Here is a 26,496-nt window from a genome sequence, read left to right on the forward strand (position 1 = left end):
ACTCTCCCACTGCAATTCCCCCTGTGTTTTATAGGTCTATTCTATTTATATCCTAGCTACCAGAGGTCCTGGTAATGCCAGATGAGACTTCTGCTCCAGTCAAAGTGAAGCTCTCTCCACAGGCTCATCACAATGCCTGAGGGTCCACCATCACGACGTCCGTCCTGTGAATAAGGCACCAGCATCCCTGCCCATGTTCAGCGGCAGAGTCTCATTAATTTTTTTGGCTCACAGCTGCCTCTTGAAAACCAACAGGACAAGACATGTTAAAGGGGAAGCTGCCGGGAGAGGGCAGATTTCGGGTCAGGCAGACCTTCTGCCCAAGGATGGAAGGAAAATTGCAGAAGGGGAAGGAGATGGGGGCAGAGAGCAGTAAGCCCATGAAGTGGCCACGAAATGGAGCTGGGGCGGGGAGCTGGGATGGGCACACACTGTTGGCTTTAGTACAAACTGGTCCAGCCTTTTGGGGAGGGCAACTCAGCAGGTGCATCAAACTGTAATTTGCACATGCCCAAGGACACAGAGAAGGTTCACAGAGCAGGCACCACAGAGAGCTCTTAGTCACAGGCAAAAATGTTCATCCTCACTCTTGATAAGAGAAGTTCGAGTTGAAGTACACTGAGATTTCAGTTCTTGTCTATCAGAAGAGCAAAAGTCCCCACACCGGGTAACAGACTGAGCTGGTCAGGCTACGGGGAAACAGGTGCTGACCCTTGGTACCTTCAGGAAGGTAAACTGGTCTTCCTGCAGAGAGCACGTTGACAATATTTGTCAAAATCACAAGTGCATATACCTTTGACCAAGAGATTCCACTTCAGGGAATTTTTCCTAAGATAAAATTCACACATGTGCAAATGATACACGTAAAGTATAAACAAGGTCCTCGGTGCTCTATTAATGGCTTGCTGGGTGACCGAGGCAAATGCTTTGCTCTCGGAGTCTCGGTTTACTCATCTGTCAAACAAGATTACAATCTCTAGCTTTATTTACCTCTAAAAGGGCCAAGAGACTTCAACCAAAGGAGATATGGGATGCGAAACAGCCTGGCAGATAATAAAGTACCGTGGCGAACTCCAACATATGCCTGACTGAGGTGGCTGGGAGGGAGCCCCTCCTTGCTGGAGTACCCAGGGTGACTCTGCTGGGAGGAAGGGGTGGGGCAGGTGAGCAGTACTGACACACAGAGGCAGGGTTCTCTCCCTCCTTCTCCTCCAGCCCTGGGTTTTTGCTTTCGGCAGCAGTGTGCTGTGGGGCTTGGGAAAATTTCTCCACCCCTCTGTGTACCTCCACAAATTCAATGTATGTCCCGTGTAGCAGGAACAGAGGCACAAATGCTAAGTTAGACAGCTGTTAATCTCAAAGAGTCCACAGGGAGGCCGGCCAAGACCCTGACATGTAAACCGAAGCTCACGATACAGCGTGACAAGTGACCAAATAAGACATATGCTGCTGTGATACCCAGTATGCGCGCCCAGTGGGTGGGAGAGGGCCGTGATGTCAGAAAGCCCAGCCTGACCTCCAGCTCTGCCTCTTCCCAGCCGTGGGGCCCAGGAATGTTATTCTCTCTCTCTGAGCCTCAATCTCAACTGTATGACGAGTTTCAGCATTCTACTAATTTTTTTTTAAAAGATTTTATTTATTTGAGAGACAGAGAGTGCACGCACACAGGGGGCGGGAGAGACAGCAGGAGAGGGAGAAGCAGACTCACCACTGATCGGGGAGCCCGCTGTGGGGCTTGATCCTAGGATGCTGAGATCATGACCTGAGTTGAAGGCAGACGCTTAACCAACTGAGCCACCCAGGCGCCCCAGGATTCTATGACTTTTGCATTGGAAATACTAGTGTTGTGCCTTGAGCTGTCACACAAGCTGTCTAGACTCTGTATTATTGTTAGTAGTAGTAGTAGGAATAGTATGTATACGGGAATCAGAAGCAAGCAGGTGGCACTTCGGCAAAGCCTTGAAGGCCAAGCACAGGTTCTGGTAGGGGTAGGGGGCAGGTACACACGGAGTTGAGGAATTTGCTCCGTGTACAAGGAAGGGAAACCCGAGGCAGAGGGACCTGCAGGTGCAGAGCACATGGAACTCTGGCCTCACCTACAAATCAGTGTTATGGCTCATTTCCACATATTCCTTTCAACTCAGCCCTGTATCCTGGGTGGGAAGAGGCTTAAAATTACTTGATGACAAGCTAAGGTTGGACACACGTCCCACTATACAAAAGACTCTGGTCTCCTCTGTGGATGACTGTGTAAATATCCATGCTGCAATGCTGAGTCAGAATGGGAGACTGGAAATCCGACAGGAACAGTAATATGGGTAACATTTACGGAGGGCGTTCTATGTGCCAACCCCTGTCCTACGTGCTATACATGATTTCATCCTCACAAAAACTCTACAAAGCAGATATTTTAAGAGCTCCACGTTACAGACAGGAAACTGAGGCTCAGGGAGGTGAAGTAACTTGCTTAAGGTCACAGAGCTGGTGAATGACGGAACTAGGATTCAAATGGAGGCAGTGTGGTTCCAGTGTCCCAACTCTTAGCCACTACTTCCTAGATGGCCTCTACCTTTCCTACCTGGAAAGTTCTGCTGGCAAGTTGTGGCAAGATCCTCAGGGAACCTGTGACAATGAAACAATTAACCTTTGGGGCACCTCGGTGGCTCAGTCAGTTAAGAATCCGACGCTTGATTTTGGCTCAGGTCATAACTTCAAGGTTGTGAGATAGAGCCCCACGTCGGGCTCTGCACTGGGCATGGAGCTGGCTTGGGATTCTCTCTCTCACTCTGCTCCTCCCCCCACAAACAAACAACTCCAAACAGTTAATCTTTGTCGTTACAAAAATACAAAAAATTGTTTGGATTCTAAATGCAGTAGCTCCCAAAACGCAAAACATAATTGTGTGTGTGTGTGTGTGTGTGTGTGTGTGTGTGGAGCTGACACAAAGAGCAGAAATAAATTTAGCTTCCAGTGACATTCTGGATGTTCAGTTATCAGGGCGGAAGCAAAAGCAGCAAGGGAAGACAGATGCCCAGCCTCAAGTCACTGGCTCGGCCCGAGCTCTGGGAGTACTGCTTCCAGGCCGTGCCCTAGAAATGACCTGGGACTTGTGGACCATTCTGTTACTCTGTCACCCCAGCTGGAGACCCCAGGGTCTCCTCTTCTTTCCACCACATTCACTCACTCACCTCACCATGACTCTGCTTCCTAAGCATTTCTAGAACTAACCCCCCACTCCAATCCTGTGCCCCACTGCAGTCTTCATCATGACCCCCTCACCAGCCTCCTTCCTGTTCTCCCTCCCGCCCATCACTGACTCTACCAGGAGCTCTTTCTGAAGCCCAGACCTGACTGTATCACACACCTGGCTCAGAAAGCCCTGGAGACTGGGCTACTGCGCAGCCATTACACAGGAATTGAGGTCACTGCTGGTGGGGGTATAAACTTATACAACCGTGAGGGTGCATAATTTGGTAAGTGCCATCTACACCAAACACGCACACAGCCTTTGACCCAGCAAATTAATTTCAAAACAAACACCTACAAATACAGACAAATGTGAAGTAACAAACATATAAGGAGATTAATTTCAGCACGGTTTGTAATAGCAAAAGACTGACACTCGTCTAAACACCCCGTGGAGGACTCTAAATCAGAGGTTCGCACACGAGCACACGGAAGAATTGTCAGGAGGACTTGTGAAAACAGACTGCCAGGCCCACCTGGAGTTTCTAATTCCGACTCCTGCCGCTGCTGCAGGCCCAGCGACCACACTTTGAGAGCCAGTGCTCTAAACAAACCGTGGGACACAGGTAGGGTACCACAGAGCTGTTCAAGAACGCGGCCGCTCCGTACGTACTGGTGTGTCTGGTCTCTACCATATATTCGATGGAAAAAGCAAGATGCAAAAAAGAGAGTATTTGTAACAAAATGTAAGTTACACTGAAAAAATGGGAAAGCATATGCTTATTTATTTGTGAAGGCACAGAATTTCTTGGCTGGGTATCCAGAAACAGGTAACAGGTGCTGCTTCTTGGGAGGGAAATCGGGTAGCTGGGTGGGATGGAGGCTTTCACAATGCCCTCTGCACCTCTGGAACTCTATACCATAGGCATGCATTACCTCCTCTCCCCGTCATAAAATAATGAGGCAGATCTGCAGGTACTGACAGGAAAATGACCAAGACAGTGTTAAAGAAAAAAAAAAAAAATCAAATTGCAGAGCGGTATGTACTGTAAAATCCCAGTTACAAAAATAAATCTATATTTGTGTATACACACAGGCACACACACGTTCATATATACACAGAAAAAGCTCTGGAAGGTTCCACACCAAAGAGCTAACTGGGTTCCTTCAAGGAGTGGTGCTGAGGAGGCTTTTCCTTTATACTTCTGCATGGCTTGGATTTTTTTTTCCCTACAAGTGCAAGTGTGTGGTCATTTTCTAACTATGAAGATGAACTATTGTGTTGTCTTCAGGATTCTGTCCTGCAGAAAGGCTGCAGGCTGCCTGAATACCTTCCTGTTATGGCCTCCAAGGCCCTGCCCCGGGGCTCCCATCATACTGCTCGCTGCCTCCCTGAATGCACCCTGCGATGCCAGGCCTCCCTCTCTCCTGTTTCGCCTGCAGAACTTTCGCCCATCCGTGCAAAGGCAGCTGTGGCCTCCTCTGGAAGGCATATCAGGATTCGGTTTAGTCGGCTGCTCACACATCTGTTTCTCCGTGGGGCACTGAGCTCTGGGAGGGCAGGGCCTGGCTTTCTTCGTCCCAGCACCCCTGGTACCCAGCCCAGGGCCTGGCACAGAGCAGAAGCCCAGTCCAGTTGGCTGAGGGGCTCCTCTGATTTACAGGCCAAGGGCCTTTGAAGTAATCTGATCCCCAGCTATTGCTTGGGCTGGGATTTGCTCCCTTCTGGGAACACAGGTCTCTGACAGGGATGGGCACACCTCTAAGACTGCTCCTCCCATGGCTACTTCTTCCCAACACACTCCTGGATGCTCCACCTTCTTCTCCCCATGATTTCATAATTTGCCCTGCCTGTTATGGACAACTTGGCTCCTGGGAGAATTCTGTCCTCATGTGCCCTCTCAGCTGGCTTTACGGTCTAACACTGGTGGGAAATCAAAACTCCTGGGCCCCCACACTAACTTTTCTCTCCTTGCCACGTGACCAGGGAAACATGGCTCAGGGTAGAAAAAGGGAGTCGTTTGGCTTGTTTTTTTTCCCGAGGCCCAAATGCCACTTGTGTGGGTCTATAGAGGTACCTGTATCAAGGACAGCCCTGGACGAGGCCTAGAAACACCTAGTTCCGCCCCTTATTGGCAGAGAGATCATGAGTAGTCATTTCTTTGACTCTCAGTTTCTTTCTCCGTGTGACACGGAAAATAAAACTGGATCCATCTGTAACACTCAGTTGCTGGGAGAATCAAAGACGGGGAAGGCTTTGTAAATTTCAGAACATCCTGGTTACTGGTGGTGGGGCCGGCCGCCTGCAGTTTCACGCAGCTTGCAGGAGATGGTGGGGCAGGGATTTAGAGGCTACAGTGGATTGAAGGCTCCCTTCTGTGCACACCCTCTGCTCCCGCCACACCAGATCTTCCACCAACTCCAAAACTGTCTTTTTTTTTTTTTTTAAGGATTTATTTGACAGAGAGAAGGAGAAAGAGAAAGAAAGTGCATGAGCAGGAAGGGCAGAGAGGGAGAGAGACTCCCAAGCAGACTCCAAACTCAGCACAAAACCAGATGCAGGGCTCGATCTTAAAACCCCGCGATCACGACCTCAACAGAAACCAAAAGTCAGATGTTAAACCGACTGTGCCATCCAGGCGCCCCTCTCCTAAACTGTCTTGTACCGCGGCTTACCTGGTTTCTTCTGCCTGGAATGTCTTCTGGCTGAAATTCTACCTCTGCATCAAGGCTCAAGCCCATCTCCAGCACAAAGCCTCTCTGCCCTGCCTCAGCTGTGCTCAAACTTTCTCCCTAAACCCCACAGCACTACTACACTGCAATCACACAGCTAGTTATTCCTCTCTGCCCAGGCACCTAAAAGTCCTAGGTGACAGGGCTCTGACCCACTCATTTTTGCAGCCGCCCCCCCCCTCCCCGAAAACAGTGGAGGTTCAGGAAATTCTGTTGTTGGTAAAATGTTTTCTTAAGAGACTAGTGATCCTTGCGTAGAAGACACCAAGGAGAATCACTCAGTTTTGGGAGCCCCTCAGAACAAGCTGCGCAGTTTATGCCATGCTGTCTTGACTTCCTTTGTCCTCGTCTATTTCAGAACCTCCCCCTGCATCAAGTGTTTGCCAAAAAGTCATGCAGGCAGGTTGACGGCCACCTGAACTCTGCTCAGAAGAGGCAGAATGGGAAGGCAAACAGGGCCATCTAAGCCTTACCTGACTATTCTCCTTTGTGTCTGCCCATAAAAGGAGCCAACAGAGAGTTCTCTGATCTTGGGTAAGGAAGGTGGCAGATTTCAAGTTGGGTAATCTTTTGAAAACCTGCACTTGAGCAGTTTCAAAAGTGGCAGCTGCTTTGTGGACCTGCCCTCTTCGGGTGAGACAGCTTCCGCTTAGGTTCAGCTTCAGGTTTGGGTGGGGGAGGAGCTACAGATTAGGAAGGGAGAGGGTGCCAGGAAGTGAGAAGCCATTGGTGCAAGGGGCTGGAGAGGGCTTAATATAGGGAAGAAGATGGAGGAAGAAGATGATGGGGTCCTCTTTGGTGTCCAACGGGACATATGTTGAGAAAGGTCAGGAATGGGTCTGCTAGTCTCCAAAGACAGGCCAACAGCAGCTCAGTTGCTCGGCAGGTGAGCCCAATTTGGTGGCGGGACTGTCTTAGGAAGCACAGGGAGAAAAGCTACTTTGAGGTAGGGTCGGGGTCTGGGGTAGAAACAGGGTGAGGAGTTGGGAAGAGGCAGGGTCTGGGCTCAGGCTAGGACAGGTCCAAGACTGGGACTGTCTACCAATGAGGGAGAGAGAACCAGCCAAAGAAGGGGTCTAAGCTTGGTTAAAAAGAGAGGCACTATGGTGCCGGGTTCTGAGGGGCTGGCTGAGTGAAACTGGTCTGAGAAGTGAAGCAAAAAACTGGGGCCTGAGCTGCGGTTATATCCTCGGGTTAATTTTTTCGAAGTGGTGCAAGGGCCTGATTTGAGGTTCTAGAAGAGCACACTACAGGTCACCGATTCCAGTCAGACAGGTGTCACAGTTTCAGGATGGGTCTGGATGCTAGAATTTGCCCTAGGGTGGATGAGGCAGGATTCCCAATGGAGGAATGACAGGGGGATTGTACCATTCAGTTGTCAGAACCAGTGCCCCATCAGGTACAGATGGGGTTGACCTGGAGCCCAGGAGGAGGTGTCCCATATGGGACGAGCAGCCAGAGCAGAGGGTGGGGCCGGCCTGGCTGGGTCCAGTAGAATCAGAACAATACACTGCCCGAATCGTAATGTGAGGCTGACAGTGTTTGCAGCATGATGGACAGAGGGAGGGATGTGTGGAAGCCAACGGGGGTGGAAGCCGGTCCCTATCAGAGAAGGTGTCCGATCGCGGAGCACGTAAGGCCAGCTCCCGGATGTGGGCTCGGGGTGGGGAAGTGGTGGTGATCCATGCCGGGAAGGGTCAGCGTCTGGGGAGAGGAGGTGTCTGTCCCGCCTACGGCGGGCGGGAGGAGGGTCCGCGTCAGTCGTGGTCCGGGTGGGAGATGGAAAGCGCGCGCGGTTTTGTCTCCGAGCCTACCTTGCCGCGGGCGCAGCGCACGGAGCGCAGGGCCCCGAAGAAGATGGGCAGCAGCGCCATGAGCAGGAGGCTGCCGTAGGCCAGCGCGATGCCCTCGGGCGTGGAAGGCGGCCGGGTAGTGCCGTTGGCTGCGCCGCCTGCCTCGGCGCTGCCGTTGTGCGGGTCGCTGAGGGCCGAGTCCATGGCGACGCTGCGCTCGGGGTCCAACTCCAGCTCCGGCCGCCGCAGCAGAGTCGCAGACGGGAGGACGGGCGCTGCGGGAAAAGCCACGTTCCCTTAAAGAAACAGGAAGTGACGTGCCTCCCTCGCCGGTCCGCGCCGCGCACGCGTGCGCGTTCACGTCTCCCCGCCCGCGCGCCCTCTAATGGTAGCGGAGGGCCGGGCGACCAGTTGCTAAGCAACTCGCGATTGGTCGGGAAAGGAACTCTGAACCACTGTGCTGCGCATCCACCCCGAGGGAGACCCGAGGATCCCACGCCCCAGTCCTAGCCTACTTCCTCAATTCCAGGCTGTTCCGCTCCCCACAAGTCTTCACCCTAATAACTAAGAATTTGTTCATTCATGCATGATTCATCCAATATTTAATTGTTCCTTCGCTCCTTAAATAGTTGAGTATCCCATCACATGCCGGACGCTCCCCTAGGCTCTGGGAACACGGGGAAGAACAATACAGGCAAAAGTCCGTCCCTATACTCGTGAAGCTTGCATTTTTAGTGCGGTGGTAGGGGAAGGTGTTGGGAAGACAATAAAATGATAATAAATAAAATATGAAGTCTGTAGGATATTCGTGTGTACTTATGTATTACACAGTATGTTAATGGACATAAATAATTCAGAGAGAACTCCCTCTCTAGGAATCTAGTTCACTTCTGCATTTGGCTTGGGCCAGGGTGGTTCCTGTCAGTTCCACAGGACGAAAATCAGGTGGTTCGCTCTGCAGATGAACAGTACTGTTGGCACTTCCAGTGTATGTGTGTCTAGGGCTGAGGAGAAGGTGTGGGTAGGAGTAACCTGAACTTGGGTGCAGACCACGCTGTCTGGGGCTCCTGGCTATGCAACTGCTACCCTAGTTAAAAGCTGCAGAAAGTATGTGGCAGGCAAACAGAAATTTGCACAAGTGCAGACATGTAGCACTGGAGAAACTTTGGGCCAAGGAGTGGGGAAAAACTCATGCTCTCCAGGAACCCAGGAAGTAAGTCAACCTGAAACCAGGAAAGGAAGATCCATTCCCTTCTGATGTCCCTTTAATACACTGTAGTGAAAAAAGCTTAATTATGTCGGTTGGAAAAGGAGAAATACTTAGAAGGCCCAGCTCCATTAGTACAGAGCAGGCACAAAGAGTGGATTTAGAGCTGAGAAGCAGTAAGTTGCTAAATGACACAGATGGTATAAAATCACATGGTCTGGTCCAAGCTTGACAGGTGGTGAGGTGGGGTTGGAGCATGGGGCTCATGGTGAGGGCAGACAAAGGGAAGGAGTCAGACTACAAGAGTTTTGTTTTGTTTTTGTTTTTAGAAGGTGGGGATGGAGGGAGAGGGAGAGAGAGAATCTTAAGCAGGTTGCACACCCAGCAAGGAGCCCAAGACAGTCCTCCATGCAGGGCTTGATCTCACAACCCTGAGATCATGACCTGAGCCAAAATCAAGAGTCGAGATGCTTAACTGACTGAGCCACCCAGGTGCCCCCAAACAAACCTATTATTCAAACTCTTATAGTCTGAGGCAACCGGGTGGCTCAGTTGGTTAAGCGTCTGACTCTTGATCTCAGCTCAGGTCTTAGTCTCAGGGTCATGAGTTCAAGCCCTCCATGGTGGGCATGGAGCTTACATTAAAAAAAAAAAAAGTTGTTTGTCTAGTATGTGCCAGGTACTGAGCTAGCAACTTCATGTGTGTGTAGGTGTGTGTGTGTGTCTCTGTGTGTGATTTATCTCTGTAATGCTAGTAAGAGATGATTGGTCCCATTTTACAGATAAGGAAACTGAGCCTCGCAGAGGTAGGCTAAACTAGCCAGCCCAGGTTACACAGCCAGAAGTGGAACGGAGACTCTTGAACTCCGGTCTGTGGGACTCCGCAGCCTTTGCTCTTTGCAACATTCCGGATACACAGGAGGGTCTGGAGTTTGCACCAGAATAACTGAGTTCTGAGCAGATGGCGTACAGTTTCAGGCTGTGTTTTTCAATAAGCCAGGCATGACCTGAATGGATGGATGAAGGCAGTGTGCCTGATGAATTCATCCATCAATAATTCAGGCCACAGGATTTGCCCAGCAACCAGGCCTCCTCATCTGAGAGTACATGACTGGAAATTGGATACACCCCTGCTTCCCCCTAGGCTGAGCATTTGATTTAGTTTGTTCTAGGGCAGATCTGGCCATCTCTCTTTACTCTCCAGAGTGGGAGATTGTGAGTATGACCCAGGGGACTAGGGGGGGGACCCAAGTTCAGAAAGCTCCTATCAAGGCTTCTGGAGGGTTGGATTTCCGGCTTGGAGCAGACCTGTCTTGATATTGTCTGAAGACAGGGGTGAGAGTCTGCAGGTGGGTGTCCTGAGGCTGTATCTGCTGAAACCTCCTCTATGGGGTTACTTTCCCAGAGGATATCTGAACTGGAGGTCAAGAACAGAGCTTGTTCAGAGCCTGGGATAGTTAAATTACCAAATACTTGTTCCAGAGAAGGCTGCGGCCCCATTCTCCTGTTCACTCGTTCCTGTATCTAGTCACTGTGAATGGATTTCAGATAGTCCAACTTTTTTCTCATATATGCTCACACACGTACTCACCCACACTTACGCATACTATTAAACGTTTAGTTGTTTCCAAAATAACAAGCAAAGATCACGAATGGATGCTGAAACTGTTGTAAGGGTGAGGAACAGGATAGCCATACAGTCTTAGAGCGGCCCTCCACAGGTTACCTACTAACTACAAAAGGAAGAAGTTTCCTTCGTGATGGAGTGACAAAATGGGATGGGATGGGATGGGATGGGATAAAATGACCAGATGTGCTGTGATGTGTGGGACACATCGTCTGTGCGGTCCTCATGCCAAACATGTTTGACCCACATCTACTCAGGAAGGAACATCAGAAAAAGTCAGAAAAATTATAGACTGGAATATTCTACAAGACAACTAGCCTGGCGTCTTCAAAAATGTCTGCGCCGCCGTGAAGAAAAACTCCATGGGGGGTGTTGCGGTTGAAAGGAGACAAGCGAGAAGTACCATCTGTGATTGGATTCTGGGTCATAACCTTTTTAAATAGGCTGTAAAGAAAATTTTCAGATAAATGAGGACATTTGGATATGGATTGTTTGGGTGTGACTGTATTGTGATTGTAGGACCTTGCTCATCAACATGGGTGCCCAGGTTAGCCCCATCAGTATCACCTGGGTGCCCGGAAGCTAGGCAGAATCTCCGCCCCACCCCAGACCTACTGGATCTCCCGCTGACCCACAGGCACACGGCCCGAGAAATGCTGGTGTGGGAGACTCTCCTTATTTGTGGGTGGCACATGTCTGCCTAGGGCCCAGGTGGTCCCATGTTCTTGATCCTTGTGAGAGAATGGGCAGGAAAGCAGGAAAACTGTATAAATATTCACTGTTCTCATTATCTGCCGAGGACGCAGGGCCCTCACACGTATGTGCTCGATAAATGTTTGTATATGAGTAGGTGAACATATTGGTCTCTCCATCTAACCTTCACTTTCTCACCCCACAATCCCCCAGAGCTTGAGTCGAACGTCAGCTCCATGTTAGGTTCCAATGTCGGGGAACCCCAAGGAACCCCTGTATTTCTAGCAGGGCGGAGCTGGCATGAGTGCCTGGGGGGTTTTACTAAGATCAAAGAAACAGGGAGAAACACTTTTGGTGCCTCCATACCTCCTTGCCTTAGGGCTGGAATCCTCATTTGGGGAAATCTTTCTGGAGGCCCAAATTGCTCATGGGAATTATTTTCAGCTTCACGATCTTAGAGAAATTCTCACACAGGTCTCTTAGGGGACATATCCAAGGATTTCCAGCAGTGCTTGTTATTTTTCTTGGTAGCAGTAAGTTAGGGCAAACTTAGGTGTGTGTCACTGGGGAAAGGATGGACAAGACGTGCTGGAGGCAGACTGTGGGATGCTGGACAGCGGCGGAAGCAACAATCTGAGCATGCTCAGCGGGGGTGATGCTGCCTCCTGGTTTGGGGAGGACAGTCGTGCTCTACGCCTTTTGCCCTGGCTGGATTAAGAGAACCCCTTGCACTCTCAAAAGGGTACTGGTTGGGATGATAATGTATGGTCACTTTCATGGGCCAAGTGGAAGCAGAGCCTGAGATAAGGATTCTTGTTTAAGTGATTCCGAGGGGGAGTGTTCTTGGGAGGAAGGGTCTGAGGGAATGCGGGAGATAAAAGGCTAAGTGAGGAGCTGGTCCCCGTTCACTATGACCCCAAGGACAGCTCTGGGGCACAGACCTCACCACAGAATTGTTCCTGCTTTGAGGCCAGACCTCGTGTACCCTGTACCTGTCAGTCACTGGCCACAGTCTAGGAGTCCAGGGGCGAGGTGCCCTGGCTCGTTGGCTCCTGTGTGACCAAGGGCAATTCTCCAGAGAAGGTGGTCATCGTGAATGGCTTTCAGGCAACACTCTCAGTAGCTGGGGGCTGGGCCACTATGTCTGGTAAAGGGCATGTGGGTGAGGCACCAAATGCCTTCCTTATAATCCCCCTAACCTTCAACAACATGTATAGAACTTTAAAATGTGGAGCTGAGCATTAAGAAATGTGTGATATGATTTGCATAAGTTAAAAGTACATGTCACATAACAACATTGAAAATCTAATAAGAATATTTACATATTAAAGAATATACATTAAGCACATTAGAATGGTTCTATAGAGGGATGGGAATGAGAGTGGGAACTGGGGATTAAAACAACAACAACAGGGGCTGGCTCTGTTGAAAGAGAATGGGACTCTTGATCTCGGGGGCATGAGTTCGAGCCCCACATTGGGTGCGGAGATTACTAAAAATAAATAAACAACAACAACAAAATGTATGTAAGTAAAATAAAACAGGGGCTTTGCAGAAAATGGTGAAGATAGTCTGCCATGAGGGAATGAGCACAATGAACTCATCCCTCTGCTTCTGAGATTTAAAAAAAGAAAATACACGGGGTGCATGGCTACCTCGGTGGAGCATGTGACTCTTGATCTCTGGGTCGTGAGTTCAAGCCCCACGTTGGGCATGGAGCCTACTGAAAAGAGAGAAAAAAAAAAAGAAAATACAAGATCTTCGAAGACTTTGAGAAACAACTGTCATTTCAGAGTTCCCTTTGTTCTTTGTTCGGCTGGGGGCAGAGGCTGGATTTGCAAAAGGAATGACAAGCGCCCTTCTGACAGCGGGTTGGGTTCTTTGGTTGGCAAGGGCTGAAAGCCCGGCTGGAAGCACTTTAGGTAAAGGTGGGACTGCTTGGCCCTTGAACTCGAAGGAAATCGTAAATAACTGAATCACTGGGCAACTGGCAGGACCCACAGGGACAGAGCTGAGCCTGTTACCCCGAGCAACCAGGGCATCTATGCTGCCGGATTCTCTCTGTGCTCATCTCTGTGTACTGTCTTTATTCTCTTCCACAGCAAACCCGTGTGCTACAAATGGCACCCTCCTGAGCTGACTTACCATGTAATGATTTGCCTCAGGAACTCGGAGGCTCCTGGGTTCATGAACCCTCTTGGTTCAGGGTGGTTATGGTGTCTAGCTCCACTGTCCAAAGGCCTCTGGGGTGGGTGAGACTTCCATTACACAGTCTGAGTTGGGGGTCAGTGAGGATTTCCGTAATCACCAGCCAAGCCCAAGCCCTAGGATGTTGGAATGATGAAATGTTGAGTCACAGGCTGTTAACATCCCAACGTGCTCAGGGTGAGAGTGTTATCGGCTTGGCATTGGTACTTTTCCTAGGGAAGGCATGGTGCATATGTCGAATATGGAAAGATACCATTACAATCTGCATGAGCTGAATGGGAGACCCTAAGAGCCCTGGCTGGCAAGTGCGGAAGAAACAGAAATGGCAAATCTGCTTTGCATTAGAAATGAAAGGAGGGAGAGAACGAGATAAACAGAGACGAAGGGAAGGGGCGGGTGGAGGAAGGAGAGGAACCAGCGAAATGGCCCGAGTCCAAGACACCATGTGGCGAGAGAGGAAAATTCCCAAAGGTGGCACGGAGTGTCTATCAGGGATTTCCCTGTTGGGCTCAATACTGAACAGAGCGAGGGGCTACCAACCGAGGAGAAAGACTTTGGAATCAGAGGATAGCATGAGAGCTCCGGCTGCTGAGTGGGAAACGGCTAGAATGGCTAGAACAAGAGAAATAGACCAAAGAAGAGATGGTGTGGCTTTGGCCAGGCTGGGCTGGTGGACACGGAGACCCGCGGGTGTGATTAAGATATACTCAGGAAATCTCTTGAGTTAGGATTTTATTTAGAAAATAGAATCAACAAGACTACTGGATGGGGTATAAGGGAGGAGGAGAAACGGAGTCTTGCATTTCTGAACTGAGCTACTGGACGGATAATGTGGCCATTAACGGAGAGAAGGAAGATTTTGGGGGGCCAAGTGTCCTCTTTCAATCTGGTATTCTGTTCTTTGGGAGGCAGCTGCTTCCCTTGTGCTAGTGTCGTCTTCTGCCAGCAGAGGGCAGCCTAGGCCAATAAACAGACTCTGTACTGGGCTCTCCCAGCCGGTCCTAGGGAAAGCCGTTGCCTGGCTTACGGAAAAGCAGTAGGTCTGCTCTGAGGCTTAAATCCAGCCTTTGACTTCGAGGGCAATCCAGACACAGAAATCTGGGCTGTCCATGTCCAAGGCTGCTGGACAATCCAGGCCGCGTCATTGCTTCCAAGCTATTTCAATAGCTTTCTAATTCATCTCCTGGAGACCCCTCTGCGTCTTATCTCTTTGCTTGAAACCCTTCAATGGTCCCCCTGCCCTCATGGTAATCTCATTCTCCTCACCGTGGCCTTCAAGGCCCCACATGCACTGCCCCAGCCAAGATGTTTAGCTCGTCCATTATTACTTCCCTCTTTCACATCTAGCTCTTTTCTTTTATTTATTTATTTATTTATTTATTTATTTATTTATTTATTTATTTATTTATTTGACAGAGATAGAGACAGCCAGTGAGAGAGGGAACACAAGCAGGGGGAGTGGGAGAGGAAGAAGCAGGCTCATAGTGGAGGAGCCTGATGTGGGGCTCGATCCCATAACGCCAGGATCACGCCCTGAGCCGAAGGCAGACGCTTAACCGCTGTGCCACCCAGGCGCCCCCACATCTAGCTCTTTTCTGCCTCAGGTCCTTTGCATAGGCTGTTCCTTCCTTCCTGGTCTCTCTTCCCAATTTTCTTTTTCTTTTCTTTTCTTTTCTTTTCTTTTCTTTTCTTTTCTTTTCTTTTCTTTTCTTTTCTTTTCTCTCTCTCTTTTTTTTAACGTAGGCTCCACGCCCAGCACAGAGCCCAACACGCAGCTTGAAGTCACGATCTGAGCTGAGATCACGAGTTGGACGCTTAACCGACTGAGCCACCCATGTGCCCCTCTCTCCTGGATTTTTTAGCTCCTTCTCACTAGTCTTAGCTTAAACTTTACCTTACATTCTTTATCTCAGCATCTTAAAAAAAATCCTCATAGCACATAACACTGCAGTGGGTAATGTGCTAGGTACCAGGATAATTTGATAAATCAATTTGTGTTTTTTTTGTCTCTATTTTCTCCTTCCCTTTCTGTATTTCTTGCTTAGGGAAGGTTTGCCTTGGGAAGGTTTGCTCATAGAGTTCAAAGCAGAAGTTGCCTCCAAGGCTCTTCCCTTTCTGGCTTCCATTTTCTATACGTTTAAACATGGGGGAACAGATATGGAACCTGTCAGCTCCCTAGGTCCAGTCCTGCTCACAGATGTGTTTTGTATGACCTTTACCTTCCCAGGTTCAACAACTGTTTTCACTCTGTTGCCAAAGTTAAAACATAGAGCAATTTTAACAATTTGGATATTTGACTTCTCTTGGACATGTAGAGGGTCTGGCCATCTCGGGCTTGCATTTCCAGGTGATGGGCACTAATATTTATTGACTATCTACTGACGGCAGGCCCTGTTCAACGTGCTTCTCCCGTGAGCTTGTGATCCAGGTGGGGACAAGTACTATTCTTTTCCGTGGCTACAGAAGCAGGCACAGGTGGTTAAGTGGCTAAACAGCAGCACCTGAATTGAGCCCAGGCAGCCAAGCTCTAGAATGTGGGCCCCTACCCATTGGACCATGCTGCTTGATGGCAGGTGTGGGCTGAGCTGTGTTCTCTAGTTTCCAAGCTCACACTTTTTTTGTTGTTGAGTTCGTAAATTCTTGTTGTAGAGAGAGTAGCTCATTTCTTCTGAGGGCAAGGACAGCAGGAGCCACAGAGGACCTCTAGGAGCTCTAGGAGGAAAGGAAGGTCGATGGGGTCTGGGGTAAGGGGATCCTCCTGCCTCCTTCTTGACGGTGCCCGAAGAGGTGGACAGACTCTGTGGGGACGGATCCAGGCCTGGTGATCCCAGCCTCCAGCAAGACTTTGAGGCCCCAGGCTTGGAAACAGGGGCTGCAGGACTTCAGGGCTTGCTGACGGCTTGGACGCAGCAGCCAGAGGCCTCCTGTGGCCCAGTGCTGGGGAGAGCCCCCTGGCTTCCCTTGTTGTCCCCCGGCAGGGAATAGCCTTCAGAAGGGCAGAGACTGAATTTCTCTCTAGTCCAGAAGGATGAGGGTAGTAGGGGTAGAAATTAATTTTTTGTTTGTTTGTTTTTTAAGATGTTATGTATTTATTTGACAGAGAGAGGGGGGAGAGAGGGAGAGAGAGAGACGAGAAGCAGGGGGAAGAGCAAGCAGAGGGAGAGGGAGAAGCAGGGTCTCCATTGGGCAAGGAGCCCGACATGAGGCTCGATCCCAGGACCCTAGGATCATGACCTGAGCTAAAGGCAGACACTTAACGATCTGAGCTACCCAGGCACCCTTGTTTGTTTGTTTTTTAAAGATTTTATTTATTTATTTGAGAGAGCAAGAGAGCACAAGCAGGGAGAGTGGCAGAGGGAGAGGGAGCTGAGCAGGGAGCCTGATAACAGGGCTCGATCCCAGGACCCCGGGATCATGCCCCGAGCTGAAGGCAGATGCCAACTGGCTGAGCCACCAATTCGCGCCCCTTCTTTCTCCCTCCCTCTCTCCCTCTCTTTCTTTTTTATTTTTTATTTAAAAAAATTTTTTTTAAAGATTTTATTTATTTATTTGACAGAGAGAGACATCCAGCGAGAGGGGAACACAAGCAGGGGGAGTGGGAGAGGAAGAAGCAGGCTCCTAGAGGAGAAGCCGGATGTGGGGCTCGATCCCAGAACGCTGGGATCATGCCCTGAGCCGAAGGCAGACGCTTAATGACTGTGCCACCCAGGCGCCCCTCTTTCTTTCTTTTTAAAGTAATCTCTACCCCCAACGTGGGGCTCAAACTCAAGACCCTGAGATCAAGAGTCACACATTTTTCCAACTCAACCAGCCAGGTGCCCCGAAAATAATTTGGTTTTTGAGAAAATAAAGAAATGAGTATTTCTTGCACACCTGAGTTTGGGGGTTATGATGATCTGATGCAACAATCTAATTTTTTTTTTTAATTTCTGCTTTTATGCCGTTTTCTTTTTTGGTTTGTCTCTTGCATTTGTCTCCTCCCCTTGACGGCAGGATGCGGTACGACGCTCACCAGGGTTCACCTGCACATCTACCGTCTAGAGAGCGCCAAGCATACAGTAGATGCTCCATCATCCTCCTGGTACTGATGACACACACCCAGGGGGTACTTTCTTCGCATGCGCCGCGCTTGACATTCATACACAATAACTAACCCGGTTCATCCTCCCGCCACCCCACGGGCAGGCATCTTCATTGTCCTTGTTTACATGTGAGGAATCTGAGGTACAGAAAGGCTAGATCATTTGCCCTCGGTCACACAGCCTGGGTCGCGCCTAGTAGGTATTCATGAGTGAATACTTAGGGACTGACTCCTGGTGTATTCTCGTTGGCGCCCGGGCTGTCCCTCATCAGACACGCTGTGTCCCACCGTGTCAGAAGTACGTGGGTCAGACCCAGGCAGGAGACCGTGTCAGGGAGTCCCTGAGGCAATGTTCTCACCTTACAACTGGTGATTGATTGTTTTTAGTCACGTCTGGCCTCTCCTTCTAGCCTCTTCTCCCTTCGTCCCCAGCATTATACCTACACTTCAATACACCAACGACTCTTAGGCCCCTAGATTCTTTCAGCCTCCCTGCTTTGGCTGAGCTCTTCCCTGTGCTGGGACCGTCTTTCCAATCCTGAGATTCCATTCTTCTAAAAGGAGAAACAGGGAAGGGAGGTTGGTGAGAGCCAAGTGGGGATCAGAGTCAGAGCTGTGCTGGAATCTGGGCTGCTGGCCTCCCAGCCCAGAGCCCTTTCCACAGTGGGCAGCAACTCTGTTTGGCGTTACCCAGAGTACAGGGCCTGAGCACCCCCAAAGAGCTCTTCAATTCTAATAGTGCCTGACATTCTGTCATTGGAGATCACTTCCTTTGGGGGAGCAAGGGGTGTTGAAGGCTCTTTGGTCTCTAGGGAGCCCCAGCTAATGATGAAAACCCCTGTGATGAGTCCTACCCCGAGCTCATGTCAGCCCATTCCCAGGAGGGTGATCTGGCTGACAGGCAGCCAAGGGTGAGATGCCGTGGGAAGGAGATCCTGCCTGAGGCCTGGAGGAATGTGGGAAGCACCAAGGCAGGCAGAAAAATGGGTCAGGGGTGGGGGTGTCGGCCAAAGGGCGGGGCAGCTGTGAGAGCCTTGGCCTGGGGACTCGGGAAGCTTGGCTTCACCATCAACTTGCCGTGTGATGTTGGGCAAGTCTCTTTCCTACTTGGAGTTCTGATCTGGGTCAGTGCCGTGGAACAGAGTGGCTTCTGGTTTATTGTAAGTCTCTTGGTGTCAGGAAGTTGGGGCGCCAGGTGGTGGTTGCTATGACAACTATCTCTCTGAAGCTAGTGACCAGGGACTCCGTTGCCATGACTATGATCACAAGGTCCAAGAGCCAACTGGCTGGCTGTCAGGTCTGCCTCGAGACAGTTTCCTCCCTGTCACCTCCTTCCATCGCCCCTAAAATTCAGTGTGTGTGGGGCCAGGGAGGTGTCAGGAGTCAGGGACTTGCATGGCAATTCTTTCTCTTCTACTGACGGGCCTGTCACCTTGGCTAAGTCTTTGCTTCTCTCTGGGCCTTTTTCCACATCTGGAAAATGAAGAGGTTGCCTCAGGCCCTTTTCACTCTCGATTCCTACAACTTGCCTCACATAAGAGACAAAGTTTTAAGCCAAAAGGTTGTTTCCAGGAATGATATGAAAAGTATTAACAACTGTTATGAACGTCACTCCCTGACCTACCCACACAGGCCTGGGCTGCCCTGCCAGGCAGGGGTCATCCCTTCAGTAGCTAGAAGTGGGGAGGCCTGGCTCGTCCCAGAGGAGGGTCCAGAGCGGCCAGTATGCTTGAGGGGTACGTGGAGGGCACCCAGGGCAGGGGCTATGAAGAACGAGTAGGCAAATACCGAATATTCTGACGACTGGTATGGCCATAACTTTGCACACTGGCTGGACACGAGCCCCTGCTGTATCGGGGATGGCGGAATGGCAGGCACCGTGAGGAGCGAAGGGAGATTGCCTGAGCGGAGGGCCACACTGATGTCCTAGAGATCAGGCCACCGAGGAAGCCGACGGCCCTCAAGCCCTGCCCCGGTCTGCGAGGAGGATCGATCCTGTCTCCTGCTCACTGCACCTTCTCTAGCCGTGCTCTCCCTGGACAGTCGGAGCTGCCAGCGTCTCAGTTCCACGATGGCTGCTGCCCAGACCCGCAGGGAGGGCCCAGCAGGAGCTGGCAGAGCCGGGCAGTGAAGGAGGAAGCGGAGAGCTCGGGGGACGCCTGCTCCACGTCTCCCAGGAGACCGGGCCCTGGGCAGATGCCAGAGCCTTGGCCTCTGGGATCTGTCCCTCTCCACGCACCCCCAGCCCGCTTGTCTCTCTCAGCAGGACTTTGCAAACAGCGTCTCCGGATGGACGGATGGACGCGTCTGCTGCCTCCTCCCTGTACACTTTCTATTCCCAGCCCTGAGCCTCAGCCAGGGTTCCTCAGGAAAATTGGCTGAAAGAGACATTTTCCATACTCTTGACTCCTCTGCTGGGGTAGCTGTCCCTGCCCCCACTCTCTCCAACCGCTCCTCCAGCTGGTCACCAGGACCCAGAAGGGGGGGGGGAATACTTGGTCAACTGGTTGCTGCTTCCTGACCCCTTAATTTTGTATGTCATTTTATCTTCCTGGGCCTTAGTTTCTTAATCTATGAAATGAGCCAGCTACCCTGAGAAGCAGGCTTGGGAGTCGGACTTTTTTTTTTTTTAAGATTTTATTTTTAAGTAATCTCTACACCCAACATGGGGCTTGAACCCACAACCCCAAAATCAAGAGTCACATGCTTTACCAATGGAGCCAGCCAGGCACCCCAGGAGTCAGACTTTCTTGATTTAATCCTTAGCTCAGCTGGTTACTAACTGTGCGACTTTGGACAAGACATTCAACATCTTGGAGCCTCAGTTTTCCCCATCTGTAAATGGGGTTGTCTCTTACTGTTGTGAGGATTAATGAAATAAGCCGAGGAAAGGGTTTCGCTCCGCGCTCTGCACATGGCAAGTGTTCAACGAATACCTATTTTTTATTAATTGTTATCAGAGCTTACGTGGTGCCAGATGCCGTGTTAGGGGCTTTACGTGCCCAGTTTCTAGTCCGTACAACACCTATGCAAAGGGCTTATCATCCCCTTTGTAAAGCTGAGGGTCCAAAAGGTCAGAGAAGCTAAGTAACATGTCCAAGGGCACATACACCAAATGGCTGAGCCATAGGGATTCAAACTCAGATCTGGCTGATTCCAGATTTCCTATTCTAACCAAGGATCTGGTACCTGAAAGAAAGAACACCCCTCTGCTTCAGGAAGATAATGAAGAGCAGAATGGCATTGGCTGAGATTTTAATCCAGCCCTTGCAAGCTGTCATTTCAAAGCTTCAGCTGGGGTTTTGGGCAGCTAAGGGGCTCAGTCCTTGAGACGAATATTGTTTAACTTTGTTACAATTAGCAAAGTAAGCAATGAGGCACCTTCATTCCCAACCTTCCCTCATCCCATGCCCAAGAAAATGTCAAATGAGAAAAAACTAGTAATATCTAATATGGGTCATGGTGTGGGGAATTGGGCACTGTTGGTCTGAATATAAACAGAAGCAGTCTTTTGGAGGGCAATTTGGCAGTATCTGACAAAACGTAAAATGTGCTTGGTCTTTGACCTAGTAAATTTGCATTTGGCAATTTTTCCTCTTCGTCCAAAAATATTCAGTGCCGCACTGCTTGTAAGGGCACAACATTTATGGTAACATAATGTCCTTCAAAGGGCAGAATATATACCTCCATATTGTGGAATATTTTATACCCATGAAAAAGAACAAGGTAAAAACAGAACAAAACACACTGACCAAACCAGAATAGACACAACACAATTATAATCAGAGATTTCAATGTGCCTTTCTCAGCAATTGATGAAAGATTAAGGATAAAATCACTAAGCACATCGAATACTTAAACAGCATTGGTAATTACGTTGACCTAATGGGCATTTTAGAACACTACACCCAGTAATGGCAGAATGAATGTTATTTTCAAGTGTGCAATGGAACACGGATCATGATAGACCAGATGCTGGACTGTAAAATAAGTCTCAAATTTGCAGCCAAATTAAATTAGAAATCAATGACCAAGAAGATACGTAGAGCCACCCTAAATATTTGGAAATTAAACAACATACTTTTCAATAACCTATGGGAAGAAGAAATCACAGAAGAAATTAGAAAATATTTTGAACTGAATGATCGTGGAAACACCACACACCAAAATCTCTGGGTTGCATCTAGAGCAGTGCCTAGAGGGAAATTTATAGCTTTAAATAAATTATATGGTTTTTTTTCTAAGATAGCTTTAAATGCTCATATTAGAAAAGAAGAAAGTTATCAAATAAATGATGTAATTTCCTATCTTCAGAAGCTTGAAAAAGTGGACATGTGGGCGGCTCAGTCGGTTAAACGTTGGCCTGTGGCTCAGGTGATGATCCTAGGGTCCTGGGATTGAGCCCCATGTTGGGCTCCCTGCTCAGCGGGGAGCCTGCTTCTCCTTCTCCAGCTCCTCCTGCTTGTGCTCTCTTCTCTGCCTGACAAATAAATAAATAAAATCTTTAAAAAAAAAGAAGCTAGAAAAAGAAAAACAAAATAAACCTCAAAATTGCAAGGTAAATTATATGTACTTGCATAGATAGAAAGCTTGATGAGTGAATGAAAAAAGCAAATTATATCTAACATATACATATCATGGCAGAAATTGCTTGTTGCCCCTCAATGCCCATTCTCCCCTTCTTTAGACGAAGAATCCCTGATTTTGAGCTGACACATGACTCTTCAGGATAAGATACTATCGTAGACCCCTTAGCAATCAGATGGTGATATGACTAAGCACTGGCCAGTGAGATGTAATCAGAAGTCATGCGTGTATTTTCTGAGAAGCTGTGCCTCCCCCCCCCACGCTGGCTTTTTTTTGCTCCCTCCCACTTCCTGCTGGCTGGACTGGGGATGTGACTGTGACAGCTTGGGCAGCGTACTGTACTGAGAATGGTGGAACCACAAGATGGAAGGTGTCACGTCCCTGCCATGCCAGCCTTGGGCTCCCTGCCCCTGGACTCCCTTTACAACGAAGGAGAAATATACTTCTGTCTTATTTCCATCACTGCTATTTTGGGTTTCATTCCTTGCAAACCGACTCAGTGCCAACGCGTATAACTCTGATTCCATTTATGTGAAAAATAGCAAACAAACATATATATGTAGATTAAATGGATGATTTTGACTTGGGTACAGAAATCCCCGAGATGATTTGCCTCTTCACTGAAGACATATTACCTTACATAACAATAAGTCCAGAGGTGGACCAGCTGAATTCAGAGTGACTTGACTGCATCATCAAGGACTTGGGTACTTCCCATCTTTCTAGCTTGCCAGCTTCTGATTAGATCCTGTTGCAACTGGGAAATGTGGCTACGGTTCCAGGCATCGCTTTCATACACTTCAATGACCGGTAGAAGGAAAAGCTTTGTTTATTCTCCAGCTCTTTTTTAAGAGAAAATAAACTTTTTTCTAGAACCTTGCAGCGAAACTTCCTTCACGTCTTATTGGCCATAGCTGGGTTGTAGGTCCATCTTTAAACCAATCTCTGGTATAGAGCAATTGGGATTTACTTTTGATCCCTTCAAAAAGAGAACCACCAAGCAAAATCATGGCACTGACAGTGTGTAAGAAAAGAAAAATGGCTATATATATGCTGAAAACAAGGATACACCCCAAACTGCTCATGATGGGAACCCCCGGGGGGAGAGGAGTGGAACTGGGGGAGAAAGGAGTTCTGTGGCAAATCCTAAAGTTGCCTCTCCAACAACCTTCCCCACTTCTCCTTTGCTCACAAAAACTATCTTGTTAGGGCAGCAAAGGGATGAATTGTGACTGGCCCAAGACAGCTGTGGCAACCTCTCTCCACATAGTTGCTTTCTCAGCTCCCCCTACAGCTAGTGGTGGTCATGAGATGCAGTTTGGCCAGTGAGATATGAAGGGAAACTGCTGGGAGGATGCTTTCCCCTTCGATAAAAAGAAACCCTCTTTCTGAACTTTCCCCTTCCATTCTGGCTTGGGATACTGGTGTGAAGATGTGATGCTTGGAGTTGTTGCAGCCATATGGCAACCATGAAGGAAATGCCGAGAGCATTATGGAGATGCAGACCCAGTGTCCTGTGTTTTTAAGGCCTCTGGACATCTTGTTAGAAAATATCCTTATAAGGATTTCTGCCATGTATTGCAGAGGGCAGCTTAACAGATAAACGCATCTTTACTTTTTACCATATATTTTCTGTTGTTTTGATTTATTCTTATAATTAAGATGCTTTGTTGTTGTTGTTGTTACTCAAAGTTCAATTTAAAAAATATACTACTTGACATTGGGCACCTTTGGTATCCCAGTAGGCTTGAAGAGGCACTCTTGAAAAGGAGGAGGGGGGAGTTAAAGGGAACAGGCTGTTCCTTATAATTAAGTACTAGCTTCACGATCTGAGGGTTGACCTTGCAGATGGGGGGAATGGCTGAGAATACATTTCTCTATCACTCTTTGGGTTTAGACCAGACGTTACAAACTGTGGGCCTCTGGTCAGAATCTGGTTGGTGGACGTGTTTTGTTTATCCTGTCCAGGGTTTTTAAAAATTAAAATTAGCAATTAGTACTTAAGAACTGAAATACTTTCACATAAATATCTGGCTTGCTGGCTTTCTTGGAAAAAATTGAAATATCAGGCAATGCTGGGTTCATTTCCAAATAGCAGTGATCGGCGGCTTCGATCTGTCTCTCCCTTTATGCGAGGCAGGTACTTCTGGGGGGCCGCAGACCTTGGTGCTCCCTAATGTCTGCTTTTCCAGTCTATTTCACTGATGTCTATTACTTATATGACTCCGTGAGCATTTGCGCTAGTGACCCCTGGGTTTGGGGTTTAGAATTAATGCACACGTGCATGTGCCCATATGTAAAGTTCAACAACTGCTTTCTAGGCAACCGGCCATGTACACGGCATCTATCCTCATTCACCTAGGTGGGCAGATCTTGAAGAAGGCTGGATTTGGAGCGGGCTGTTCTCTAGGCTGTTCTGTAAGACCAGAAGAGCTAAGAGTACCCTTGACCGCCCTGCTGCATCACTTGGGGTCTCAACCCAGACTTCTGAGGATGCACTGCTAGGGAAGAGGGGTAATTCTGAAGCAAGACCTCCATCTGTGGCTAAGGAGTAAGGCTTTCTGAAAGGTGGATGGAGATTTGCCCAGTGGAGGTCGGAAGAAGCTGGTGCTCCTGGAGAGAAGCATGAACCTGAGGAAGGCAGGCAAGGCCAGATTCTAGAACAGCGTTCTACTGCCCCCAACATCCCACTTAGGAGGGAAGCTCTTCATTTAGGGTTTTCTGTATTTATTCAGTAGAACAAGACTGAGTGTGTATGTATGTGTTGGGGGAGACTGCAAACCCAGCCACCACCTCGCCACACCCTCCATTCTATCCTGCTGTGATAGGCAGAAAACCAGTTTCCCAAAACATCCATGTCTTAATACCTGGAACCTGTGACTATGTTGTGTTACATGGCAAGAGGGAATTAAGGCCACAGATGGAATTGTTTGCTAATATGCTGACTTTAAAATCGGGAAGTTGTCCTGGTAAGGTCGCAGATGGAATTGTTTGCCAATCTGCTGACTTTAAACCAGGGACGTTATCCTGGATTATCCTGGGGGGGCTGAATGTGATCACAAGGGTGGGGAGGGAGGCAGATGAGGGAGAACCAGAGAGATGGAAGCAAGAGATGGGCTTGGCCTCACAGTTGTTGGCTTTGACGATGGAGGGAGGGTCATGAGCCAAGGAAAGTGGTTGGCCTCTAGAAGCTAAGAAAGGCAAGGAAACAAGATTCTCCTCTAGAGCTTCCAGAGAAGAATGCAGCCTTGCTGACACCTTGATTTTAGCCCAGTGAGACCCCCAGTGGACTTCTACTATACGGAGCTGCAAGATGACAGATTTGTGCTGTGTTAAGCCTCTACATTTGTGGCGATTTATTACAGTGACAGCAGGAAGTAAGGACACCTGGCCACTTGGAGGGGCCACGTGTAGGTGAGATCCCAGCTCCCTGTCAGCATCAACCTCCAGACTTGTGAGGTGATTCCAGTCACTCCCATCTTCAAGTTTCCCAGCTGAGGCCCCAGAGAGGAGCTGTACCCGCTCTGCTCTGCCCTAATTCCTGACTCACGACATCCAGAAGCATAATAAAATGATCCTTTTTATGCCACTAAGCTTTGGGGTGGTTCGTTAGGCAGCATAGTAACTGGAACGGCGACCTATCCTAGCCTTGAACTTGAACCAGATGCAACTGGGGAAAATTGCACACATTGCTGAACCCAGAGCTCCCATGCCATCATTAGTATTATTTTTAACTGAACCCTGATCCGAACAGAAGGGAACACTGCTGAAATTGAAACTGAACTTGTATATTTTTTCAAGCTGTTGAACTAGAATATTAAAATATTCTTGAGACAGAGACAGTCGCGTAGAGGATTCTACCCAAACGCCTTCACTCTGTCTGTTCTGATTTGCCTACAGCCACATGGTCATAGCAGAACTGAGAGATTCTGAGTCTTTGTAAAGCAGCCGGCTGTGACGCCCTTGGCCCTCTTTACCCTCCTTCAGAGCACACACCCTTGTCAAAGTTTGCTAAATAAAGGAGCTTGAGTTTTCCCACCATCCAAGGACAGGCAGTGTCAGCCTGAACCTGATTACTAGGCGGGGGGTCCCCCGAGTGGAAGCTTCGTGCCCTTTGGCCGAGAAACTGGAACTTTCCATCCAGGCCAGTGATGCTCAGTATTCAAGCAGCCTGGCTGGGGTGTGTCGAGTTCCAGGTGGCCTTCATCTCCTCTGGATCAGGCCGACACAGTTTGTGGCCCTCTCCCCCTGCAAGGAGAGGAGGGACTCTGAAGAGACTGGGGGCCCCTCGGGAGACATTCATCTTTCCAGAGCTTTATCATTTTTTCCATAACAGTACTCTCGCTTCAAGGTGGAAAGTCCCAGCTGGCGGCTGAAGATA

The 26,496-nt window shown here is 49.0% G+C and overlaps 1 protein-coding gene across 8 annotated transcripts in view; it reads right to left on the reverse strand.

Moving 5' to 3' along the window:
• HM13 (histocompatibility minor 13) overlaps nt 1–8,037 on the reverse strand; it is a 39,268-nt gene extending 31,231 nt beyond the window's left edge. For 3 of the 8 annotated variants that reach the window (XR_006781394.2, XM_045807264.2, XM_087853694.1), the window contains exon 1: nt 7,734–8,034. Coding sequence is in view for 6 of the 8 variants with exons in the window: in XM_045807264.2 (XP_045663220.1) it covers nt 7,734–7,916 (183 nt within the window). In the remaining 2 variants the exon portion in view is untranslated. Of the gene's footprint in view, nt 1–7,733 lie in introns of all 8 variants that reach the window. The other 5 variants (XR_006781392.2, XM_045807255.2, XM_045807297.2 and 2 more) reach the window with 3 other exon arrangements.
• Between the last annotated feature and the right edge of the window lie 18,459 nt (nt 8,038–26,496).

Source organism: Ursus americanus, chromosome 22 (assembly GCF_024610735.1).
Source record: "Ursus americanus isolate L20-20 chromosome 22, mUrsAme1.1.p, whole genome shotgun sequence".
Lineage (NCBI taxonomy): Eukaryota > Metazoa > Chordata > Mammalia > Carnivora > Ursidae > Ursus > Ursus americanus.